This window comes from Nerophis ophidion, linkage group LG01 (genome assembly GCF_033978795.1).
Source record: "Nerophis ophidion isolate RoL-2023_Sa linkage group LG01, RoL_Noph_v1.0, whole genome shotgun sequence".
Taxonomy (NCBI): Eukaryota; Metazoa; Chordata; class Actinopteri; order Syngnathiformes; family Syngnathidae; genus Nerophis; species Nerophis ophidion.
The window spans coordinates 12,460,942-12,485,361 of record NC_084611.1 but is presented as its reverse complement, the minus strand read 5'-3'; the positions used below and the strand labels follow the sequence as shown (position 1 = coordinate 12,485,361).

At 38.6% G+C, this 24,420-nt stretch overlaps 1 protein-coding gene and 1 non-coding gene across 2 annotated transcripts; one reads left to right on the top strand and one right to left on the bottom strand.

Annotated features, from left to right (window-relative positions):
* The first annotated feature begins 61 nt into the window (after positions 1-61).
* On the top strand, positions 62-16,321 carry LOC133562729 (myosin heavy chain, cardiac muscle isoform-like). Its single transcript, XM_061916640.1, has 4 exons — positions 62-196; positions 8,795-9,063; positions 9,126-9,249; positions 15,892-16,321. Exons 1-4 carry the CDS (start codon positions 114-116, stop codon positions 16,319-16,321), a joined length of 906 nt encoding a protein of 301 aa, XP_061772624.1. The 5' UTR covers positions 62-113.
* A 53-nt stretch (positions 16,322-16,374) lies between these two features.
* On the bottom strand, positions 16,375-16,446 carry trnac-gca (transfer RNA cysteine (anticodon GCA)). Its single transcript has one exon. It is a non-coding gene; the product is annotated as a tRNA-Cys (tRNA).
* Between the last annotated feature and the right edge of the window lie 7,974 nt (positions 16,447-24,420).

Here is a 24,420-nt window from a genome sequence, read left to right as displayed (position 1 = left end):
AATAAAAATAACGAGTGGTCGTTGAACGCAGCACTGTCGCCGGCGCTTTTGTTGTGAAAGAGTTAACATCAAAACAGCGAAATTAAAGATATCACAACATAAACAGCGTAAAGATGGCGGAAGAAGTCGTCGAGGTTCTGGACACTGAAAAGTTGTACCTGACACAAATCCGACATTTGGAGGATCAGCTGGATAAGTAAGTTAGAAGACTAGTTAGACTTCGGGGGATGCAACTGTGAGGGACACCGGATATGACGTCACACATTATGTTATTGACACCGGGAGGTTAAGAGAAAAACAAAGAAAAAGAAAAGACAAGAAGCTCAGAGAACACTTTCTGATAAGTTATAAGTTGTGCACACAACCTCACCTAAACATTATTGTATTGTTTTTACATCATGTGATGTCATAAGCTGTTGCTGGAAAGTAACAAAGTATTACAATGTGTAAACTAGCATCTATGCTAGCCGCTTAGCATTAGCTTAGCAGTGGTTCACCCAAAAAGTAGAAAGTGTAGCCGATACGGATATTTACACGTCATAATCTTTGGGTAATTGTGTGACTTTGTCTCCAGTTGGTTGTTATGACACAATAATAATGTATTTATATTCGTTGCTCGCTAGTTAGCGTCCTGGGAACTCAATTCTATGGGACACCGGATATGACGTCACATATTATGTTATTGCCACCGGGAGGTTGAGAGAAAAACAAAAGAAAAAGACAAGAAGCTCAGAGAACCCTTACTGATAAGTTATAAATTGTGCACACGACCGAACCTAAGCATTATTGTATTGTTTTTACATCATGTGATGTCATAAGCTGTTACTGGAAAGTAACAAAGTATTAATATAATGCGTAAACTAGCCTCTATGCCAGAGGTTGTCAAACGTATGGCCCGAGGGCCGGATCAGGTCTTCGAAAATGTTTTACACGGCCCGCGGGATGAGTTTGCTAAGTATAAAAATTAACCTGACATTTTTTCAATGAACGAAACAGCTGTTCTAAATGTGTCCACTAGATGTTGCAATAGCAATTATTTGTGTTTTCGTAGATGTTAAACCACATTATGTTAGTACAGTGTTTTTCAACCACTGTGCCGCAGCACACGTGTGCCGTGAGATACAGTCTGGTGTGCCGTGGGAGATTATTTAATTTCACCTAATTGGGTTAAAAAAAAAAATTCTCAAACCAGTAATTATAATCCCCAAATGTGCTGTTGTTGAGTATAGGTGCTGTCTAGAGCTCGGCAGATTAACCGTGTAATACTCTTCCATATCAATAGGTGGCAGCAGGTAGTTAATTGCTTTGTAGATGTCGGGAACATGGTTTGTGGTGATCACAATATGCGGGAGGCAGGGTGTAGGTAAAAAGGTATCTAACACTTTAACCAAAAATAAACAAAAGGCAAGTGCCGCTAAATGCTGCTAAGAAAAGGCATTGAAGCTTAGGGAAACTAAACTAAAACTGAACTGGCTGCAAAGTAAACAAAACAGAATGCTGGACGACAGCAAAGACTTACAGCGTGTGGAGCAGACGGCGTCCACAAAGTACATCCATATATGACATGACAATCAACAATGTCCCCACAAAGAAGGATAGCGTCCTCACAATTTATATAGTCTTGATTGCGAAAACAAAGCAGGTGCGGGGAATAGCGTTCAAGGAAGACATGAAACTGCTATGAGAAAATACCAACAACACAGGAAAAGCCACAAAAATAGGAGCGCAAGACAAGAACTAAAACACTACGCACAGGAAAACCCCCAACATTTCTAAATAATTTACGGAGAACGACTTTTTATTGTCAATATCAGGTGCTGAGTTAAATTTTTGTATGTTTTCTGCTGGTGGTGTGCCTCGGGATTTTTTCAATGAAAAAAATGTGCCCTGGCTCAGAAAAGGTTGAAAAACACTGTGTTAGTACATCAGTCGTGGAAAATTATCAAACGACATAAAAAACATCCTGTAATTAGATTTTGATATAACTTTTTGCAAGTGTAAAAAAACCACAACAACATTATGATTTGTACATTTTCAGAAAGTGCTTGTTCTATTTCTAAACAAAGAAAACAATCTGACATTGTCTTTATTTTTAAGTTATCCTGCAGTGATTTTACAAGTCTGGCCCACTTGGAAGTCGATTTTTTTCTACGTTTTCCCTAATCTAAAATGAGTTTGACACCCCTGCTCTATGCAAGCCACTTAGCATTAGCTTAGCAGTGGTTCACCCAGTAAGAAGGCATGAGCAATTATGAGACTTTTGTTATTATCGAATATCAAGTATGAACAGCAAGTACAGCTGATACGGATATTTACACATCATAATCTTTGAGTAATTTTGTTACTTTGCCTCCAGTTAGTTGTTATGTCTGTAATGACACAGGAATAGTGTATTTATAATAGTTTTTAATAACAAATTGCCACTATAATAATATCTAGCAACTAGATGAGGCAATTCCTGAAGGAATTGAGTATGAATGCTCCAATGCTGAAGTTGAACTAAAATGCTGATGTAATGTAGTATGAATGTAAGAACAGTTTGAATGTTGAAGAGTTTTAATTTCCAGGAAAAACTGAATTTGGTTTAGAACTTGGGGAAGTGTTAGTTGGATGAATTGAATGTGTTGATGTTGGTATGGTTTAAATCGGTTGAAAAATGTGCGAATTGTGGAAGTCTAAAAAATGGACAATTCATTTTGAATGGGGAAATTGTCCCTGAAAACTGGGAATTATAAAAAAAATTGTTGAAGGAGAGCACACAATTTTGAACAGGCTGAATATTTTGCAGTTGGAACGGTTTGAATCGGATAAAAAATGTCGGAATTGTGGAACTTTGAAAAGTAACCCATTCATTGCAATTGGAATTTCATGGAAATTTGGGAATTTCGGGTAAAGCAGGAATTTTTGGGAAAATGGTTAAAAAAAAACTTGAATGGTCTGAGTGAGTTGAAATGGCTGGTTTTGGAATTTTTTTTAATTGGTAGAGAAATGTTGCAGTAGTAATATTTTTAATTGAGAAATGGTATTAAGGAATTTAAGGACTTTCGGGAAAAACGGGAATTTTTTCGAGTTCAAAAAATAACTTTGTTTTTTGTCTTAAGAGGAATGTTTGGATGGTGAAACGGTTGAAGTGGGTTGAAAAATGTGGAAGGAGTAGTTGCCAGAAAAAAGTGGCCAAAAAAGGGTTCTTAAAAAAGTGAAATTTGTGAATCCCTGGAATTTTTTTGAACTTGGAAAATTTACAGTTTGAATTTCCAAGATACGCGGAATATGTTGAAGGTGGAATAGTTTGAATCGGTTGAAAAATGTGGAAATGGTAGAAGCTTGAAAAATGGCCAACTAATTCTGAATGGGAAAAAATGTCCTGAAAAACATGGAATTCTGGGAAATCTGGGAATTTTTGGAATTTGTCAAGGGAAAGCCCGCAATTTCCGAATAGGCTGAACAGTTTGAAGTTGAAATGGTTTGAATGGGATGAAAATTGTGGAAGGTCGAGCGTGCCAAAATCTGGAGAAGAAGAAGAAGAATAAAAAACATATTATAATTACTGCTGTCAAAAGATATTTGTTCTCAAATCAGATTAATCACAGTTAAATGTGGATTAATCAAGATTAATCACAGGTTAATACTATCTTGTTTAAAAAAACAAGAGCTCAATATTTGGACAAAAAATGCAATTTTACTGTCAGAATATTATACAGGAACATTTTTTTAAGTATTCCACCTAAATGCACATCATTTATTTGCTCAAAACTTGTTATAATTTTTATTTCAAGTCCCATTTGGGTGTATTTTAAAATGAAATGTGCGGTCAAAGATAAATTGCGTCATTAATCTGCGTATATGCATGATCAAGGCGATAATTTTTCGTGATTAATCTCATGAGTTAACTTGTTGTTTTGGACGGAGAGAATAGCCGGAAAATAGGCCCAGAGCATAATACTACCACCATGCTTGACTGTAGGGGTGGTGTTCCTGGGATTAATGCATTTAATTGAAAACATTCCTTTTTACATTTAAAACACACAATACCCCGAATAAGTACAACATAAGAAAAATCTACCGATAAGTATAAAAACGTCAACAATAACTTCCATTGCAGGCACATGTGGGTGACAAATGAAGTCAGGGCACCAGGAGGGGGAGGAGCTAAGTGGGCCTGAGTGAGAGAGCGAGAAAAAGAGACAGAGAGAGGTTTACCACAAACGTATCGATTCGTCAAGCTAGTATCGATCCGATACCAATACCCGGGGAAAGGAATCTACTGATATTTACGTCAATGCGCCCAAAAAGTGTTGGACATACAGTCGTGGTCAAAAGTTTACATACACTTGTAAAGGACTTAATGTCACGGCTGTCTTGAGTTTCCAATCATTTCTACAACTGTAATTTTTTCGTGATAAAGTGATTGGTCACAAAAAACATTCATTAAGTTTGGTTCTTTTATGAATTTATTATGGGTCCACTGAAAATGTGAGGAAATGTGCTGCAATATGGCGCTTTTGGTAACCATCCACAAGCTTCTGCTTGAATTTTTGACCACTCCTCTTGACAAAATTGGTGCAGTTCAGCTAAATTTGTTGGTTTTCTGACCACAGAACCTTCCCCCAGAAGGTCTTATCTTTGTCCATGTGATGTCAGATGAAACAAAAATTGAGCCACAATACCCAGCAGTGAAGTGAATTGTGAAGTGAATTATATTTATATAGCGCTTTTCTCAAGTGACTCAAAGCGCTTTACATAGTGAAATATGTTAGGAGGAGAAAAGCTGAGGCCTTTAAAGGGGAACATTATCACCAAACCTATGTAAGTGTCAATATATACCTTGATGGTGCAGAAAAAAGACCATATATTTTTTTAACCAATTTCCGAACTCTAAATGGCTGAATTTTGGCGAATTAAACACCTTTTTGTTTATCGCTCTGGAGGCGATGACGTCAGAATGTGACGTCGCCGAGGTAATACAGCCGCCATTTTCATTTTCAACACATTGTAAACATTGGGTCTCGGCTCTGTTATTTTCCGTTTTTTCGACTATTTTTTGGAACCTTGGAGACATCATGCCTCGTCGGTGTGTTGTCGGAGGGTGTAACAACACTAACAGGGAGGGATTCAAGTTGCACCGAAAATGCGAAAGCGTCTGCCGCCAGACCTCCATTGAATGTGCGGGTGTGTCTCCACATTTTACCGGCGATGACAGACATGACACAGAGATGTATGGATAACCTGCAGATGCATTTGCAACGATAAAGTCAACAAAATCACAAAAGTGAGTTTTGTTGATGTTGTTGACTTATGTGCTAATCAGACATATTTGGTCGCGGCGTGACTGCCAGCTAATCAATGCTAGCATGCTACGCTAATTGACGCTAACATGCTATTTACCGGCGGTGCTGAAGCAGACATGGCACAGAGATGTATGGATAACCTGCAGATGCATTTGCAACGATAAAGTTAACAAAATCACAAAGGTGAGTTTTGTTGATGTTGACTGCCAGCTAATCGATGCTAACATGCTACGCTAATCGATGCTAACATGCTATTTACCGGCGGTGCTAAAGCAGACATGGAACAGAGATGTATGGATAACCTGTAGATGCATTTGCAACTATATTACGTTTCCTTCCACCCACATTTAATGCGAAAAAAAACACTTACCAATCGACGGATTTAAGTTGCTCCATTATCACAAAATGCTAAAGTCCTGATCGTTGGGTCCGCACATTTTACCGGCGATGCTAACGCAGCTATTCGGCCACGCTATGGCTATGAATAGCGTCAATAGCTATTCGCTCAATAGCTTCAGTTTCTTCTTCAATATTTTCATACTCCAACCATCTGTTTCAATACATGCGTAATCTGTTGAATCGCTTAAACCGCTGAAATCCGAGTCTGAATCCGAGCTAATGTCGCTATATCTTGCTGTGGTATTCGGCATTGTTTGTTTACATTGGCAGCACTGTGTGACGTCACAGGGAAATGGATAGTGGTTTCGAAGATAGCGAAAATAAGGCACTTTAAAGCTTAATTTAGGGATATTCCGGGACCGGTAAAATTTTGAAAAAAAATTCAAAAAATACAACAAGCCACTGGGAACTGATTTTTTTTTATTGTTTTTACCCCTTTTGAAATTGTGATAATGTTCCCCTTTAATCCCAGGAACACCATGCCTCCCGTCAAACATGGTGGTGGTAGTATTATGCTCTTGGTCTGTTTTGCTGCCAATGTAACTGGTGCTTTACAGAGAGTAAGAGGGACAATAAAAAAGCAGGATTACCTCCAAATTCTTCAGGACCACCTAAAATCATCAGCCGGGAGGTTGAGTCTTGGGCGCAGTTGGGTGTTCCAACAGGACAATGACCCCAAACAGCTGTGAAAAGTGGTAAAGGAATGGCTAAATCGGGCTAGAATGAAGGTTTTAGAACGGCCTTCCCAAAGTCCTGACTTGAACGTGTGGACAATGCTAAAGAAACAAGTCCATGTCAGAAAACCAACAAATTTAGCTGAACTGCACCAATTTTTTCAAGAGGAGTGGTCAAAAATTCATGCAGAAGCTTGTGGATGGCTACCAAAAGCGCCTTATTGCAGTGAAACTTGCCAAGGGACATGTAAGCAAATATTAACATTGCTGTATGTATACTTTTGACCCAGCAGATTTGCTCACATTTTCAGTAGACCAATAATAAATTCATAAAAGAACCAAACTTCATGAATGTTTTTTGTGACCAACAAGTATAGGCTCCAATAACTGTAGTACAAAAAAATATGAATGTGGGAGAGTTTGATCAGCGTGCCTGCTGGAGCAAAGGTCACCGCTTCTGTCCATGGTGCTGTAGATAGAGCACCATCAGATTGGGGCGTGGCAGTGCTGACGGCGAGACACAGCTGGCAGGTGATTAGATCTCCCAGGTGGTAGGAGTTGTCTAATAACCTGTTGTCTTTAACTTTAGCAGTCGGGAACAGCAGGAGGAGGAGGTTTGGTGAGAATGAAAAGTCTGGAGAAAACTTTGCATAAAAAACAAAAAAACATACGATCATTAAAAAGCTTGTTAACCCTGCACGCTGACAGTGGGACTGCAAGGAAGCGACTTCCACAAAGAGCTGTAGAAATTATTGGAAACTCCAGATGACATTATGATCTTTACAAGTGTATGTAAACTTTTGATCGCGACTGTATAAACAAACCCCGTTTCCATAAGAGTTGGGAAATTGTGTTTGATGTAAATATAAACAGAATACAATGATTTGCAAATCATTTTCAACCCATATTCTCTTGAATATGCTACAAAGACAACATATTTAATGTTCAAACTGATAAACATTTTTTTTTTTGCAAATAATCATTAACTTTAGAATTTGATGCCAGCAACACATGGCAAAGAAGTTGGGAAAGGTGGCAATGAATACTGATAAAGTTGAGGAATGCTCGACAAACACCTATTTAGAGCAGGTTAATTGGGAACAGGCGGGTGCCATGATTGGGTATAAAAACAGCTTCCCCAAAAATGCTCAGTCTTTCACAAGAAAGGATGGGGCGAGGTACACCCCTTTGTCCACAACTGCGTGAGCAAATAGTCAAACAGTTTAAGAACAATGTTTCTCAAAGTGCATTTGCAAGAAATTTAGGGATTTCAACATCTACGGTCCGTAATATCATCAAAAGGTTCAGAGAGTCTGGAGAAATCACTCCACATAAGCGGCATGGCCGGAAACCAACATTGAATGACCGTGACCTTCGATCCCTCAGACGGCGCTGTATCAAAAACTGACATCAATCTCTAAAGGATATCACCACATGGGCTCAGGAACACTTCAGAAAACCACTGTCACTAAACACAGTCGGTCGCTACATCTGTAAGTGCAAGTTAAAGCTCTACTATGCAAAGCGAAAGCCATTTATCAACAACATCCAGAGACGCCGGCAACTTCTCTGGACCAAAGATCATCTAGGATGGACTGATGGAAAGTGGAAAAGTGTTCTGTGGTCTGACGAGTCCACATTTCAAATTGTTTTTGGAAATATTCGACATTGTGTTATCCGGACCAAAGGTGAAGCGAACCATCCAGACTGTTATCGACGCAAAGTTCAAAAGCCAGCATCTGTGATGGTATGGGGGTGCATTAGTGGCCAAGGCGTGGGTAACTTACACATCTGTGAAGGCACCATTAATGCTTAAAGGTACATACAGGTTTTGGAACAACATATGCTGCCATCTAAGCGCTGCCTTTTTCATGGACGCCCCTGCTTATTTCAGCAAGACAATGCCAATCCACATTCAGCACGTGTTACAACAGCGTGGCTTCGTAAAAAAAGAGTGCGGGTACTTTCCTGGCCCCGCCTGCAGTCCAGACCTGTCCCCCATCGAAAATGTGGCGCATTGAACGACTGAAACTCTACATAAAACAAGAATGTGAAAGAATTCCACTTTCAAAGCTTCAACAATTAGTTTCCTCAGTTCCCAAACGTTTATTGAGTGTTGTTAAAAGAAAAGGTGATGTAACACAGTGGTGAACATGCCCTTTCCCAACTACTTTGGCACGTGTTGCAGCCGTGAAATTCAAAGTTAATTATTATTTGCAAAAAAAATAACGTTTCTGAGTTTAAACATCAAATATCTTGTCTTTGTAGTGCATTCAACTGAATATGGGTTGAAAAGGATTTGCAAATCATTTTAATCTGTTTTTAATTACATCTAACATATTTTCCCAACTAATATGGAAACAGGCTTTGTGGATCGATATGCCCAAAAAGTGTTGGACACAGCATGCGCGCGTGAACCTTGTCACGTTGCAGGTGTCAGGCGAAATGCGGCGAGCTGGAGAACCACGTCCTGGATCTGATGTCGGAGCTGCGGGCGCTGACGAAGGACAAGGACGACGTGACCAGGTACTTGAAGCGGGCGCTGGACACCAAAGACAAGAAGGTGGAGATGCTGATGGAGCAGGTGGAGCAGCAGCAGGAGGCCAGCGAGAAGGACAAGGAGACCATCGAGCAGCTGAAGAAGCAGCTGGAGCAGCTGCACCATCGCATCAGCGAGCTGGACGCCGTCATCGACACGCAAGGTGAGGCCCGCCGTCTCGCTGTCAGGGGACTCCTCCTCCATCTTGTCTTGTCGCCCCCCCAGCCAAGCAGTTGGACAAGCAGGCGGGACAGCTGGTGGCTCTGGAGGAAAAGATGGTGTTCCAGAAGAAGCAGCAGGACGCCGCCAATAAGCAGCTGACGGAGGACGCGCAGAGAGACAAGACTAAGTAACCTCTGCGTGACACCTCATGACAACACATGACACTCCATTAGATACAACATGACACTATAAATGACACACAACAGAATGACATGGCACACTACACTAACTAGGTGACACACTGCATGAACTATATATATGTGACACGGATGTGACACCAGCTGAAATATATGACATTTGACATGACACTATAGCTGACACACAACAGAACAAAATGCCACACTACACTAACTAAGTGACACTTATGTGACACTAGGTGACATACTTTATGAACTATATATATGACACTTATGTGACACTATATTAACTATACGACTCTTATGTGACACTAGAATAACTATATGACACTTATGTGACACTACATGAACTATATGACACTTATGTGATATTCGATGAACTATATGACACTTATGTGACACCGGGTGAACGATATGACACTTATATGACACTAAATGAACTATATGACTCTTATGTGACACTAAATTAACTATATGACACTTATGTGACACTAGATTAACTATATGACACTTATGTGACACTAAATGAACTATATGACACTTATGTGACACTAGATGAACTGTATGACATTTGCCATGACACTATAGCTGACACACAACACTACACTAACCAGGTGACACTTATGTGACCCTAGGTGACACACTGCATGAACTATGTATATGACACGGATGTGACACCAGCTGAACTATATGACATTTGACATGACACTATAGCTGACACACAACAGAACGACATGGCACACTACACTAACTAGGTGACACACTGCATGAACTATATATATATGACACGGATGGGACACCAGCTGAAATATATGACATTTGACGTGACACTATAGCTGACACACAACAGAACAAAATGCCACACTACACTAACTAAGTGACACTTATGTGACACTAGGTGACATACTTTATGAACTATATATATGACACTTATGTGACACTATATTAACTATACGACTCTTATGTGACACTAGATGAACTATATGACATTTGACATGACACTATAGCTGACACACAACATAACATGGCACACTACACTAACTAGGTGACACACTGCATGAACTATATATATATGACACGGATGGGACACCAGCTGAAATATATGACATTTGACGTGACACTATAGCTGACACACAACAGAACAAAATGCCACACTACACTAACTAAGTGACACTTATGTGACACTAGGTGACATACTTTATGAACTATATATATGACACTTATGTGACACTATATTAACTATACGACTCTTATGTGACACTAGAATAACTATATGACACTTATGTGACACTACATGAACTATATGACACTTATGTGATATTCGATGAACTATATGACACTTATGTGACACCAGGTGAACGATATGACACTTATATGACACTAAATGAACTATATGACTCTTATGTGACACTAAATTAACTATATGACACTTATGTGACACTAGATTAACTATATGACACTTATGTGACACTAAATGAACTATATGACACTTATGTGACACTAGATGAACTATATGACATTTGCCATGACACTATAGCTGACACACAACACTACACTAACCAGGTGACACTTATGTGACCCTAGGTGACACACTGCATGAACTATGTATATGACACGGATGTGACACCAGCTGAACTATATGACATTTGACATGACACTATAGCTGACACACACCAGAACAACATGCCACACTACACTAACCAGGTGACACTTATGTGACACTAGGTGACAGACTACATGAACTATAAATATGACACGGATGTGACACCAGCTGAAATATATGACATTTGACATGACACTATAGCTGACACACAACAGAACATGCCACACTACACTAACCAGGTGACACTTATGTGACCGTAAGTGACATACTACATGAACTATATATATGACACTTATGTGTCACTAGATGAACCATATGACACTTATGTGACATTTGATGAACTATATGACACTTTTGTGACAGTAGATGAACTATATGACACTTTTGTGACACAAGGTGAACTTTATGACACTTATGTGACACTATATGATCTATATGACACTAGATGAACTATATGACACTTATGGGACACTAGATGAACTATATGACACTTATGTGACACTATATAAACTATATGACACTTTTGTGACACAAGGTGAACTTTATGACACTTATGTGACACTATATGATCTATATGACACTAGATGAACTATATGACACTTATGTGATACTAGATGAACTATATGACACTTTTGTGACACTAGATGAACTATATGACACTTATGTGATACTAGATGAACTATATGACACTTATGTGACACTAGATGAACTATATGACACTTATGTGACAGTAGATGAACTATATGACACTTTTGTGACACAAGGTGAACTTTATGACACTTATGTGACACTATATGATCTATATGACACTAGATGAACTATATGACACTTATGGGACACTAGATGAACTATATGACACTTATGTGACACTATATAAACTATATGATACTTTTGTGACACAAGGTGAACTTTATGACACTTATGTGACACTATATGATCTATATGACACTAGATGAACTATATGACACTTATGTGATACTAGATGAACTATATGACACTTATGTGACACTAGATGAACTATATGACACTTATGTGACATTTGATGAACTATATGACACTTATGTGACACTAGATGAACTATATGACACTAGATGAACTATGACACTTATGTGACACTAAATGAACTATATGACACTTGTGTGACACTAGATGAACTATATGACACTGATGTGACACTATATGAACCATATGACACTTATGTGACACTAGATTAACTATATGACACTTATATGACACTAGATGAACTTTATGACTCTTATGTGACACTAGATGAACTATATGACACCTATGTGACACTAGATGAATTTTATGACACTTATGTGACACTAGATGAACTATATGACACTGAATTAACTATACGACACTTATGTGACACTAGATGAACTATATGACACTTGTGTGAAACTAGATGAACTGTATGACACTTATGTGACACTGAATTATATGACACTTATGAGACACTAGATGAACTATATGAGACTAGATGAACTATATGAGACTAGATGAACTATATGACACTTATGTGACACTAGATGAACAATATAACATTTATGTGACACTAAATGAACTATATGACACTTGTGGGACACTTACTGAACTATATGACACTTATGAGACACTATATAAACCATATGACACTAGATGAACTATATGACATTTATGTGACACTAAATGAATTATATGACACTTATGTGACACTTACTGAACTATATGATACTTATGAGACACTAGATGAACTATATGGCACTAGATGAACTATATGACACTAGATGAACTATATGACACTTTTGTGACACTTACTGAACTAATGATACTTATGAGACACTAGATGAACAATATGGCACTAGATGAACTATATGACAGTAGATAAACTATATGACACGTATGTGACACTAGATGAATAATATGACATTTATGTGACACTAGATAAACAATGGTATATGACACTTATGTGCCACTGGTTGAATTATATGACACTTATGTGACACTAGATGAACTATATGACACTAAATGAACTATATGACACTTGTGTGACACTTGATGAACTATATGACATTTATGTGACACTCCATGAACTATATAACACTTATGTGACACTTACTGAACTATATAACACCTATGAGGCACTACATGAACTATATGACACTTATGTGACACAAAGTGACACAAGAGAACAACATGGCACACTACACTAACTAGGTGACACTTATGTGACTCTAGGTGACACACTACATTAACTACAATTACAAAACCCAAAAGCAGTACAGTTGTCACGTTGTGTTAATGGTAAATATAAAGAGAATACAATGATTTGCAAATGCTTTTCAATTTATTTTCAGTTGAATAGTCTGGAAAGACAAGATACTTCATGTTCACACTAAGAAACTTCATTTTGTATTCTCTTTTTATTTACCATTTACACAACATGACAACTTCACTACTTTTAGGTTTTGTAATTGCGTGACACTAGATGACACATTGCATGAAGTCGATCTAATTACGTGAAACTAAGTGACACACCACATGAACCGCATCTAATTAGGTGACACCTGTGTGACACCAGGTAACATCTGTGTGATATAGGTAACACCTGTGTAATATAAATGACACCTATGTGACACTAGGTGACATTTGTGTGACACTACGTGAAATCTGTGTGATATACTGTGGGTGACACTGGGTGACACCTTTGTGATATGGGTGACACCTGTGTGACACAAGGTGACACATGTGTGACACAGGTGACACCTTTGTGACACTAGGGGGCACCTGCGTGATACAGGTGACGCCTTTGTGACACTAGGGGACACCTGTGTGATATAGGTGACGCATTTGTGACGCTAGGTGACACCTTTGTGACACTAGCCGACGTCTGTGTGATATAGGTGACACCTTTGTGACACTAGGTGACACCTGTGTGATATAGGTGACGCCTTTGTGACACCTGTGTGATATAGGTGACGCCTGTTTGATATAGATGACACCTTTGTGACACTAGGTGACTCCTGTGTGACACTAGGTGACACCTGTGTGATACTAGGTGACACCTGTGTGACAGTAGGTGACAATTGTGTGACACTGGGTGAAAGCTGTGTGATATAGGTGACCCCTTTGTGATATAAGTGACATCTGTGTGACAGTAGGTGACACTTGTGTGACATAGGTGACACATTTGTGACACTAGCTGACGCCTGTTTGATATAGATGACACCTTTGTGATACTAGGTGACACCTGTGTGATATAGGTGACGCCTGTTTGATATAGATGACACCTTTGTGATACTAGGTGACACCTTTGTGACTGTAAGTGACACTTGTGGGACATAGGTGACACCTTTGTGACACTAGCTGACACCTGTGTGATATAGGTGACACCTTTGTGACACTAGCTGACACCTGTGTGATATAGGTGACACCTGTGTGACACTAGGTGACGCCTGTGTGACACTGGGTGAAACTTGTGTGATATAGGTGACAATTGTGTGACACTGGATGAAACCTGTGTGATATAGGTGACACCTGTGTGACAGTAGGTGACACTTGTGTGACATAGGTGACACATTTGTGACACTAGCTGACACCTGTGGGATATAGGTGACACCTTTGTGATACAAGTGACACCTGTGTGACAGTAGGTGACACTTGTGTGACATGGGTGACACATTTGTGACACTAGCTGACACCTGTGTGATATAGGTGACACCTTTGTGGCACTAGGTGACACCTGTTTGATATAGATGACACCTTTGTGACACTAAGTGACACCTGTGTGATATAAATTACACCTGTTTGATATAGATGACACCTTTGTGATACTAGGTGACACCTGTGTGACAGTAAGTGACACTTGTGTGACATAGGTGACACCTTTGTGACACTAGCCAACGTCTGTGTGATATAGGTGACACCTTTGTGACTCTGGGTGACACCTGTGTGATATAGGTGACACCTTTGTGACACCTGTGTGATATAGGTGACGCCTGTTTGATATAGATGACACCTTTATGACACTAGGTGACACCTGTGTGACACTAGCTGACACCTGTGTGACACTGGGTGAAACCTGTGTGACATAGGTGACAATTGTGTGACAATGGGTGAAACCTGTGTGATATAGGTGACACCTTTGTAATATAGGTGACACCTGTGTGATAGTAGGTGACACTTGTGTGACATATGCGACACCTTTGTGACACTAGGTGACACCTGTGTGATATAGGTGACACATTTGTGACACTAAGTGACACTTGTGTGATATAAGTGACGCCTGTTTGATATAGATGACACCCCTATGACACTAGGTGACACCTGTGTGACACTATCTGACACCCGTGTGACACTGGGTAAAACCTGTGTGATATAGGTGACAATTGTGTGACACTGGGTGAAACCTGTGTGATATAGGTGACAGTAGGTGACACTTGTGTGACATAGGTGACACATTTGTGACACTAGCTGACACCTGTGTGATATAGGTGACACCCTTGTGACAGTAGATGACACCTGTGTGATATAGGTGACACCTGTGTGATATAGGTGACACCTGTTTGATATAGAAGACACCTTTGTGATACTAGGTGACACCTTTGTGACAGCAAATGACACTTGTGTGACATAGGTGACACCTTTGTGACACTAGCCGACGTATGTGTGATATAGGTAACACCTCTGTGACACTAGGTGACACCTATGTGATATAGGTGACACCTTTGTGACACCTGTGTGATATAGGTGACGCCTGTTTGATATAGATGACACCTTTATGACACTAGCTGACACCTGTGTGACACTAGCTGACACCTGTGTGACACTGGGTGAAACCTGTGTGATATAGGTGACACCTTTGTAATATAGGTGACACCTGTGTGATAGTAGGTGACACTTGTGTGGCACAGGTGACACATTTGTGACACAAGCTGACACCTGTGTGATATAGGTGACACCCTTGTGACACTAGGTGACACCCGTGTGACACAAGGCGACACCTGAGTGACACGTGAGTGAATTAAGCGGTGGTGTGACCTGGCAGCATGATCGCTGAGACGATGAGGAACATGGAGGTGGTGTTCGAGGACAAGCTGTCCAAGAGGCTGGAGGAGGAGAGAGTTCAGAACAGCGAGAAGATGACCCAGCTGCAGATGATGCTGCAGGAGAACATGACTCTGTGGCTGGAGAAGGACGTCATGCAGAAGAAGGAGTTGGAGCTCAGCTGCGAGGTCAGTCGTCTGGAGGACGAGCTCACCAAGAAGCCTCGCAGGAAGTTCACGCGCAGGAAGGTAAGAGCGGCCCCGGCGCTCCAAACACGTCCTGCTGGTCCCTCTGACATCTTGTCCTCCTTCACAGTGACCTTCTGGAATGTTCCACACGGAACCATCCATGAACTTTCACCAAGATGGATAACAACAACAAGACCGCTTGTGTCCACAATTTCCGCCAACCAGGAAATGTTTGACTCCTAAAAACCCTTGCCTGCTTTGTGGTACAGTCCCAAAGTCCAGAACTGGTCAAAAGCAGGGGGCATCCGGATTTGAACCGGAGACCTCTTGATCTGCAGTCAAATGCTCTACCACTGAGCTATACCCCCACACCCACTCATGACCACTTTCACTGTTCTGTCCTCCATTACTGCAAGCTCAGCGTCCCAGGAGGACACAACTATTTCCTGTTCAGTGCAAGACAGGAACACTTTGTCCTCCCTGTTTGTGTGTGTGTGTGTGTGTGTGTGTGTGTGTGTGTGTGTGTGTGTTGCAACACTTAGATTATTATTGAACAAAATAGCTGGCTTTTATTTGAAACAGACCTCAGGTTATCCAGTTTGTTTGCGTGACAGCAGGCAGCCTGCTAACGTTAGCATGCTAACTTTTTTTTTTTTGCCTTTTTTTCCTAGCCATAAACCTTAGTCAAATAACTTGGTACTTGACATGTGCTAACTGTTAGCATGCAAAAAATGTTTTTTTAACCGTAACGTCAAATAATTTGGTACTTGACAAATGTTAACTGTTAGCATGCTAACTGTTGGTATGCTAACTTTTGTTTTTTTTAGATTTTTTTACAGCCAAAACACTTGTCATATAAGTTGTTACTTGACACATGCTAACTTTGTAGCCTTTTTTTTGCCAGCCAAAAATCGTAAAGTCAAATAATTTGGTACTTGACAAATGTTAACCTTTTAGCATGCTAACTGTTGGTATGCTAACTTTCATTTTTTTTTTTTTAGATAATTTTACAGCCAAAACACTTCAGTCATATAAGTTGTTACTTGACACATGCTAAGTTTGTAGCCTTTTTTTCCCAGCCAAAAATCGTAAAGTCAAATGATTTGGTACTTGGCAAATGTTAACCTTTTAGCATGCTAACTGTTGGTATGCTAACTTTCGTTTTTTTTTTTTTAGATAATTTTACAGCCAAAACACTTCAGTCATATAAGTTGTTACTTGACACGTGCTAACTTTGTAGCCTTTTTTTCGCCAGCCAAAAATCGTAAAGTCAAATAATTTGGTACTTGACAAATGTTAACCTTTTAGCATGCTAACTGTTGGTATGCTAACTTTCGTTTTTTTTTTTTTAGATTATTTTACAGCCAAAACACTTCAGTCATATAAGTTGTTACTTGACACATGCTAACTTTGTAGCCTTTTTTTCGCCAGCCAAAAACCGTAAAGTCAAATAATTTGGTACTTGACAAATGTTAACCTTTTAGCATGCTAACTGTTGGTATGCTAACTTTCGTTTTTTTTTTTTTAGATAATTTTACAGCCAAAACACTTGAGTCATATAAGTTGTTACTTGACACGTGCTAACTTTGTAGCCTTTTTTTCGCCAGCCAAAAATCGTAAAGTCAAATAATTTGGTACTTGACAAATGTTAACCTTTTAGCATGCTAACTTTCGTTTTTTTTTTTAGATAATTTTACAGCCAAAACACTTCAGTCATATAACTTCTTACTTGACACATGCTAACTTTGTAGCCTTTTTTTCCCTGCTAAAAATCGTAAAGTCAAATAATTTGGTAGTTGACAAATGTTAACTTTTTAGCATGCTAACTGTTGGCATGCTAACTTTCGTTTTTTTTTTTTTAGATAATTTTACAGCCAAAACACTTCAGTCATATAAGTTGTTACTTGACACATGCTAAGTTTGTAGCCTTTTTTTCCCAGCCAAAAACCGTAAGGTCAATAATTTGGTACTTGACAAATGTTAACCTTTTAGCATGCTAACTGTTGGTATGCTAACTTTCATTTTTTTTTTTAGATAATTTTACAGCCAAAACACTTCAGTCATATAAGTTGTTACTTGACACATGCTAACTTTGTAGCCTTTTTTTCGCCAGCCAAAAACCGTAAAGTCAAATAATTTGGTACTTGACAAATGTTAACCTTTTAGCATGCTAACTGTTGGTATGCTAACTTTCGTTTTTTTTTTTTAGATAATTTTACAGCCAAAACACTTCAGTCATATAAGTTCTTACTTGACACATGCTAACTTTGTAGCCTTTTTTTCCCAGCCAAAAATCGTAAAGTCAAATAATTTGGTACTTGACAAATGTTAACCTTTTAGCATGCTAACTGTTGGTATGCTAACTTTCGTTTTTTTTTTAGATTATTTTACAGCCAAAACACTTCAGTCATATAAGTTGTTACTTGACACATGCTAACTTTGTAGCCTTTTTTTTCGCCAGCCAAAAATCGTAAAGTCAAATAATTTGGTACTTGACAAATGTTAACCTTTTAGCATGCGAACTGTTGGTATGCTAACTTTTTTTTTTTTTTTAGATTATTTTACAGCCAAAACACTTCAGTCATATAAGTTGTTACTTGACACATGCTAACTTTGTAGCCTTTTTTTCGCCAGCCAAAAATCGTAAAGTCAAATAATTTGGTACTTGACAAATGTTAACCTTTTAGCATGCTAACTGTTGGTATGCTAACTTTCGTTTTTTTTTTTAGATTATTTTACAGCCAAAACACTTCAGTCATATAAGTTGTTACTTGACACATGCTAACTTTGTAGCCTTTTTTTTCGCCAGCCAAAAATCGTAAAGTCAAATAATTTGGTACTTGACAAATGTTAACATTTTAGGAGGCTAACTGTTGGTATGCTAACTTTTGTTTTTTTTTTAGATTATTTTACAGCCAAAACACTTCAGTCATATAAGTTGTTACTTGACACATGCTAAGTTTGTAGCCTTTTTTTCCCAGCCAAAAATCCTTAAGTCAAATAATTTGGTACTTGACAAATGCTAACTGTTAGCATGCTAACTGTTGGTATGCTAACTTTTTTCTTTTTTCTTTAGATAATTTTACAGCCAAAATAGTTCAATTCGTTACTTGACACATGCTAACTTTTTAGCTTTTTTTTCCCAGCCAAATCATTTGGTGTTTGAAATTTTGCAGCCAAACACCTCAATCATTTGACTTGCTACTTGGCACACGCTACCTATTAGCATGCTAAAAAAATTTCAGTCGAATACCCCAGAATCAAGTAACTTGGTACATGACACATGCTGACTGCTAACATGTTAACGTCAGCATTTTAGGCTTTTTTAGGCAGGCTAACTTGGTACTTGACCTATGCTAACTGTTTACATGCTAACTTATTTTTTAAGATAATTTTATAACCAAAACACTTCAGTTAAATAAGTTGTTACTTGACACATGCTAACTTTGTAGCCTTTTTTTCGCCAACCAAAAACCGGAAAGTCAAATAATTTGGTACTTAACAAATGTTAACTGTTAGCATAGTAACTGTTGGTATGACAACTTTTCTTTTTAAAGATAATTTTAAAGCCAAAACACTTCAATAATTTGGTGTTTGACACGCGTTAACATTTTAAACTAATTTTGCAGCCAAACACCTCAATCATTTCACTTGCTACCTGGCACACGCTACCTGTTAGCATGCTAAAAAAATTCAGTCGAATACCCCAGAATCAAATAACTTGGTACATGACTATGCTGACTGCTAACAGGTTAACGTTAGCATTTTAGGCAGGCTAACTTGGTACTTGACATATGCTAACTGTTTACATGCTAACTTATTTTTCAAGATAATTCTACACCCAAAACTCTTCAGTCATATAAGTTGTTACTTGACACATGCTAATTTTGTAGCCTTTTTTCCCCAGCCAAAAACCGTAAAGTCAGATAATTTGGTACTTAACAAATGTTAACTGTTAGCATGCTAACTGTTGGTATGATAACTTTTCTTTTTAAAGATAATTTTAAAGCCAAAACACTTCAATTTGTTACAACTTTTTAGCTTTTTGTTTTTAGCCCAATAATTTGGTGTTTGACACACGTTAACATTTTAAACTAATTTTGCAGCCAAACACCTCAATCATTTGACTTGCTACCTGGCACACGCTACCTGTTAGCATCCTGAAAAAGATTCAGTCGAATACCCCAGAATCAAATAACTTGGTACATGACTATGCTGACTGCTAACATGATAACGTTAGCATTTTAGGCTTTTTTAGGCAGGCTAACTTGGTCTTTGACCTATGCTAACTGTTTACATGCTAACTTACTTTTTTAGATAATTTTACAGCCAAAACACTTCAGTCATATAAGTTGTAACTTGACACGTGCTAACTTTGTAGCCTTTTTTTCCCCAGCCAAAAACCGTAAAGTCAGATAATTTGGTACTTAACAAATGTTAACTGTTAGCATGCTAACTGTTGGTGTGATAACATTTCTTTTTTAAGAAAATTTTACAGCCAAAACACTTCAATTTGTTACTTGACACATGCTAACTTTTTAGCTTTTTTTCCAAGCCAAATAATTTGGTGTTTGACACACGTTAACATTTTAAACTAATTTTGCAGCCAAACACCTCAATCATTTGACTTGCTACTTGGCACACGCTACCTATTAGCATGCTAAAAAAATTTCAGTCGAATACCCCAGAATCAAATAACTTGGTACATGACTATGCTGACTGCTAACATGTTAACATTAGCATTTTAGGCTTTTTTAGGCAGGTTAACTTGGTACTTGACCTATGCTAACTGTTTATATGCTAACTTATTTTTTAAGATAATTTTACAGTCAAAACACTTCAGTCATATAAGTTGGTACTTGACACATGCTAACTTTGTATCCTTTTTTTCGCCAGCCCAAAACCGTAAAGTCAAATAATTTGGTACTTGACAAATGTTAACCTTTTAGTATGCTAACTTTTTTCTTTTTTTTTTAGATAATTTTACAGCCAAAACACTTCAATTTTTTACTTGACACATGCTAACTTTTTAGCTTTTTTTTTCAGCCCAATAATTTGGTGTTTGACACACGTTAACATTTTGAACTAATTTTGCAGCCAAACACCTCAATCATTTCACTTGCTACTTGGCACACGCTACCTATTAGCATGCTAAAAAAAATTTCAGTCGAATACCCCAGAATCAAATAACTTGGTACATGACACATGCTGACTGCTAACATGTTAACATTAGCATTTTAGGCTTTTTTAGGCAGGCTAACTTGGTACTTGACATATGCTAACTGTTTACATGCTAACTTATTTTTTTTAGATAATTTTACAGCCAAAACACTTCAGTCATATAACTAGTTACTTGATACGTGCTAACTTTTTAGCTTTTTTTCCAAGCCAAAACCCGCCAAGTCAAATAACTTGGTGTTTGACTCATGTTAACTGTTAGCATGCTAACTTTTTAAACTAATTCTGAAACCAAACACCTCTGTCATATGACTTGCTGCTTGGCTGGTTAGCTGTTAGCCTCCTAACATGAGCATTTTACACCAATTTATCAGTCTACTACCCCAGAGTGCTAACTGCTAGCATGCTAACATTAGCATGTCAACTTTTTTTAGGTAGGCCGACACATGCTTACTTTTTTTTTAGCCAATTTTTGCAGCCGTACACCTCAGAGTCATATGACTTACTACTTAACACATGCTAGCTTTTACCATGCTAACTTATTAAATCATTTTTTCAGCTGAATTTTCCAGAGTCATATAACTTATTGCTGCTTGACACATGTTAAATGCTAACATGCTAAAGTTGACCATGTAGCTTTTTTAGCAATACAACTTGGCACTTGACACATGCTAACTTTTTATGCCGTTTTTGCAGCCATACACCTCAGTCATATGACTTGCTACTTGGCACATGTTAGCTGTTAGGATTCTGACTTTTCAAACCAATTTTTCAGTCGAATACCCCAGAGTCATATAACTTGGTACATGACACATGCTAACTGCTAGAATGCAGGCTAACTTGTTAATTGATAACTTTTATTTAGAGAATTTATGCAACTGTATGCCTCAGAGCATATGACTTGCTACTTAGCACATGCTAGCGGTTAGCATGCCAACTTTTTCAACCAACTTTTCAGTCGAATAATCCGGAGTCATATAAGTTGGTATATGACACATGCTAACTGCTATCATGCTAACCACTTTTTCAGTCAAATACCCCAGAGTCAAATAACTTAGTACATGAGACATGCTAACTGCTAACATGCTAACTTTAGCCTTTTAACTTTTTTTAGGGAGGCTAACTTTGTACTTGACACATGCTTACTTTTCTTTTTAGGCCATTTTTGCAGCCTTACACCTCAGAGACATATACATTATTTGTGTTTGATACATGCTAACTGTTAGCATGCTAAAGTGAGCAAGCTAGCTTGTTTTCGGGTTCTATTATTTGGCACCTGACACATGCAGACTTTTGAAACCAATTTTACAGTCGAAAACCCCGGAGTCATATAACTTGGTACACGAAACATGCTAACTGTTCGCATTTTAGCGTCTGCATTTTTTCCCCGGCGATATAACTAGGCACTTGACACTTGACACGTGCTAACTTTTTAAGCCATTTTTGCAGCCGTACACCTCAGATTCATATAACTTGCTACCTGGCACATGCTAGCTGTTAGCATGCTGACTATTTAAACCAATTTTTCAGTCCAATACCCCAGAGTCATATAACTTGGTACATGAAACATGCTAACTGCTCGCATTTTAGCATCTGCATTTTTTTCCCCGGCGATATAACTTTGCACTTGACACGTGCTAACTTTTTAAGCCATTTTTGCAGCCATACACCTCATATTCATGACTTGCTACCTGGCAAATGCTAGCTGTTAGCATGCTGGCTTTTTAAACCAAATTTTCAGTCGAATACCCCGGAGTCATATAACTTGGTACATGAAACATGTTAACTGCCCGCATTTTAGCGTCTGCATTTTTTACCCCGGTTGATATAAATTTGCACTTGACACGGGCTAACTTTTTAAGCCATTTTTGCAGCCGTACACCTCAGATTCATATGACTTGCTACCTGGCGCATGCTAGCTGTTAGCATGCTGACTATTTAAACCAATTTTTCAGTCCAATACCCCAGAGTCATATAACTTGGTACATGAAACATGCTAACTGCTCGCATTTTAGCATCTGCATTTTTTCCCCCGGCGATATAACTTGGCACTTGACTCGTGCTAACTTTTTAAGCCATTTTTGCAGCCGGACACCTCAGATTCATATAACTTGCTACCTGGCACATGCTAGCTGTTAGCATGCTGACTATTTAAACCAATTTTTCAGTCTAATACCCCAGAGTCATATAACTTGGTACATGAAACATGCTAACTGCTTGCATTTTAGCGTCTGCATTTTTTTCCCCCGGCGATATAACGTTGCACTTGACACGGGCTAACTTTTTAAGCCATTTTTGCAGCCGTACACCTCAGATTCATATAACTTGCTACCTGGCACATGCTAGCTGTTAGCATGCTGACTATTTAAACCAATTTTTCAGTCTAATACCCCAGAGTCATATAACTTGGTACATGAAACATGCTATGCTCGGATTTTAGCATCTGCATTTTTTCCCCCCGGCGATATAACTTTGCACTTGACACGTGCTAACTTTTTAAGCCATTTTTGCAGCCGTACACCTCAGATTCATATAACTTGCTACCTGGCACATGCTAGCTGTTAGCATGCTGACTATTTAAACCAATTTTTCAGTCTAATACCCCAGAGTCATATAACTTGGTACATGAAACATGCTAACTGCTTGCATTTTAGCGTCTGCATTTTTTCCCCCCGGCGATATAACTTTGCACTTGACACGGGCTAACTTTTTAAGCCATTTTTGCAGCCGTACACCTCAGATTCATATGACTTGCTACCTGGCACATGCTAACTGTTAGCATGCTGACTTTTTAAACCAATTTTTGAGTCGAATATCCCTGAGTCACATAACTTGGTACATGAAACATGCTAACTGCTCGCATTTTAGCGTCTGCATTTTTTCCCCCCGGCGATACAACTTTGCACTTGACACGTGCTAACTTTTTAAGCCATTTTTGCAACCGTACACCTCAGATTCATATAACTTGCTACCTGGCACATGCTAGCTGTTAGCATGCTGACTATTTAAACCAATTTTTCAGTCCAATACCCAAGAGTCATATAACTTGGTACATGAAACATGCTAACTGCTCGCATTTTAGCATCTGCATTTTTTTCCCCGGCGATATAACTTTGCACTTGACACGGGCTAACTTTTTAAGCCATTTTTGCAGCCGTACACCT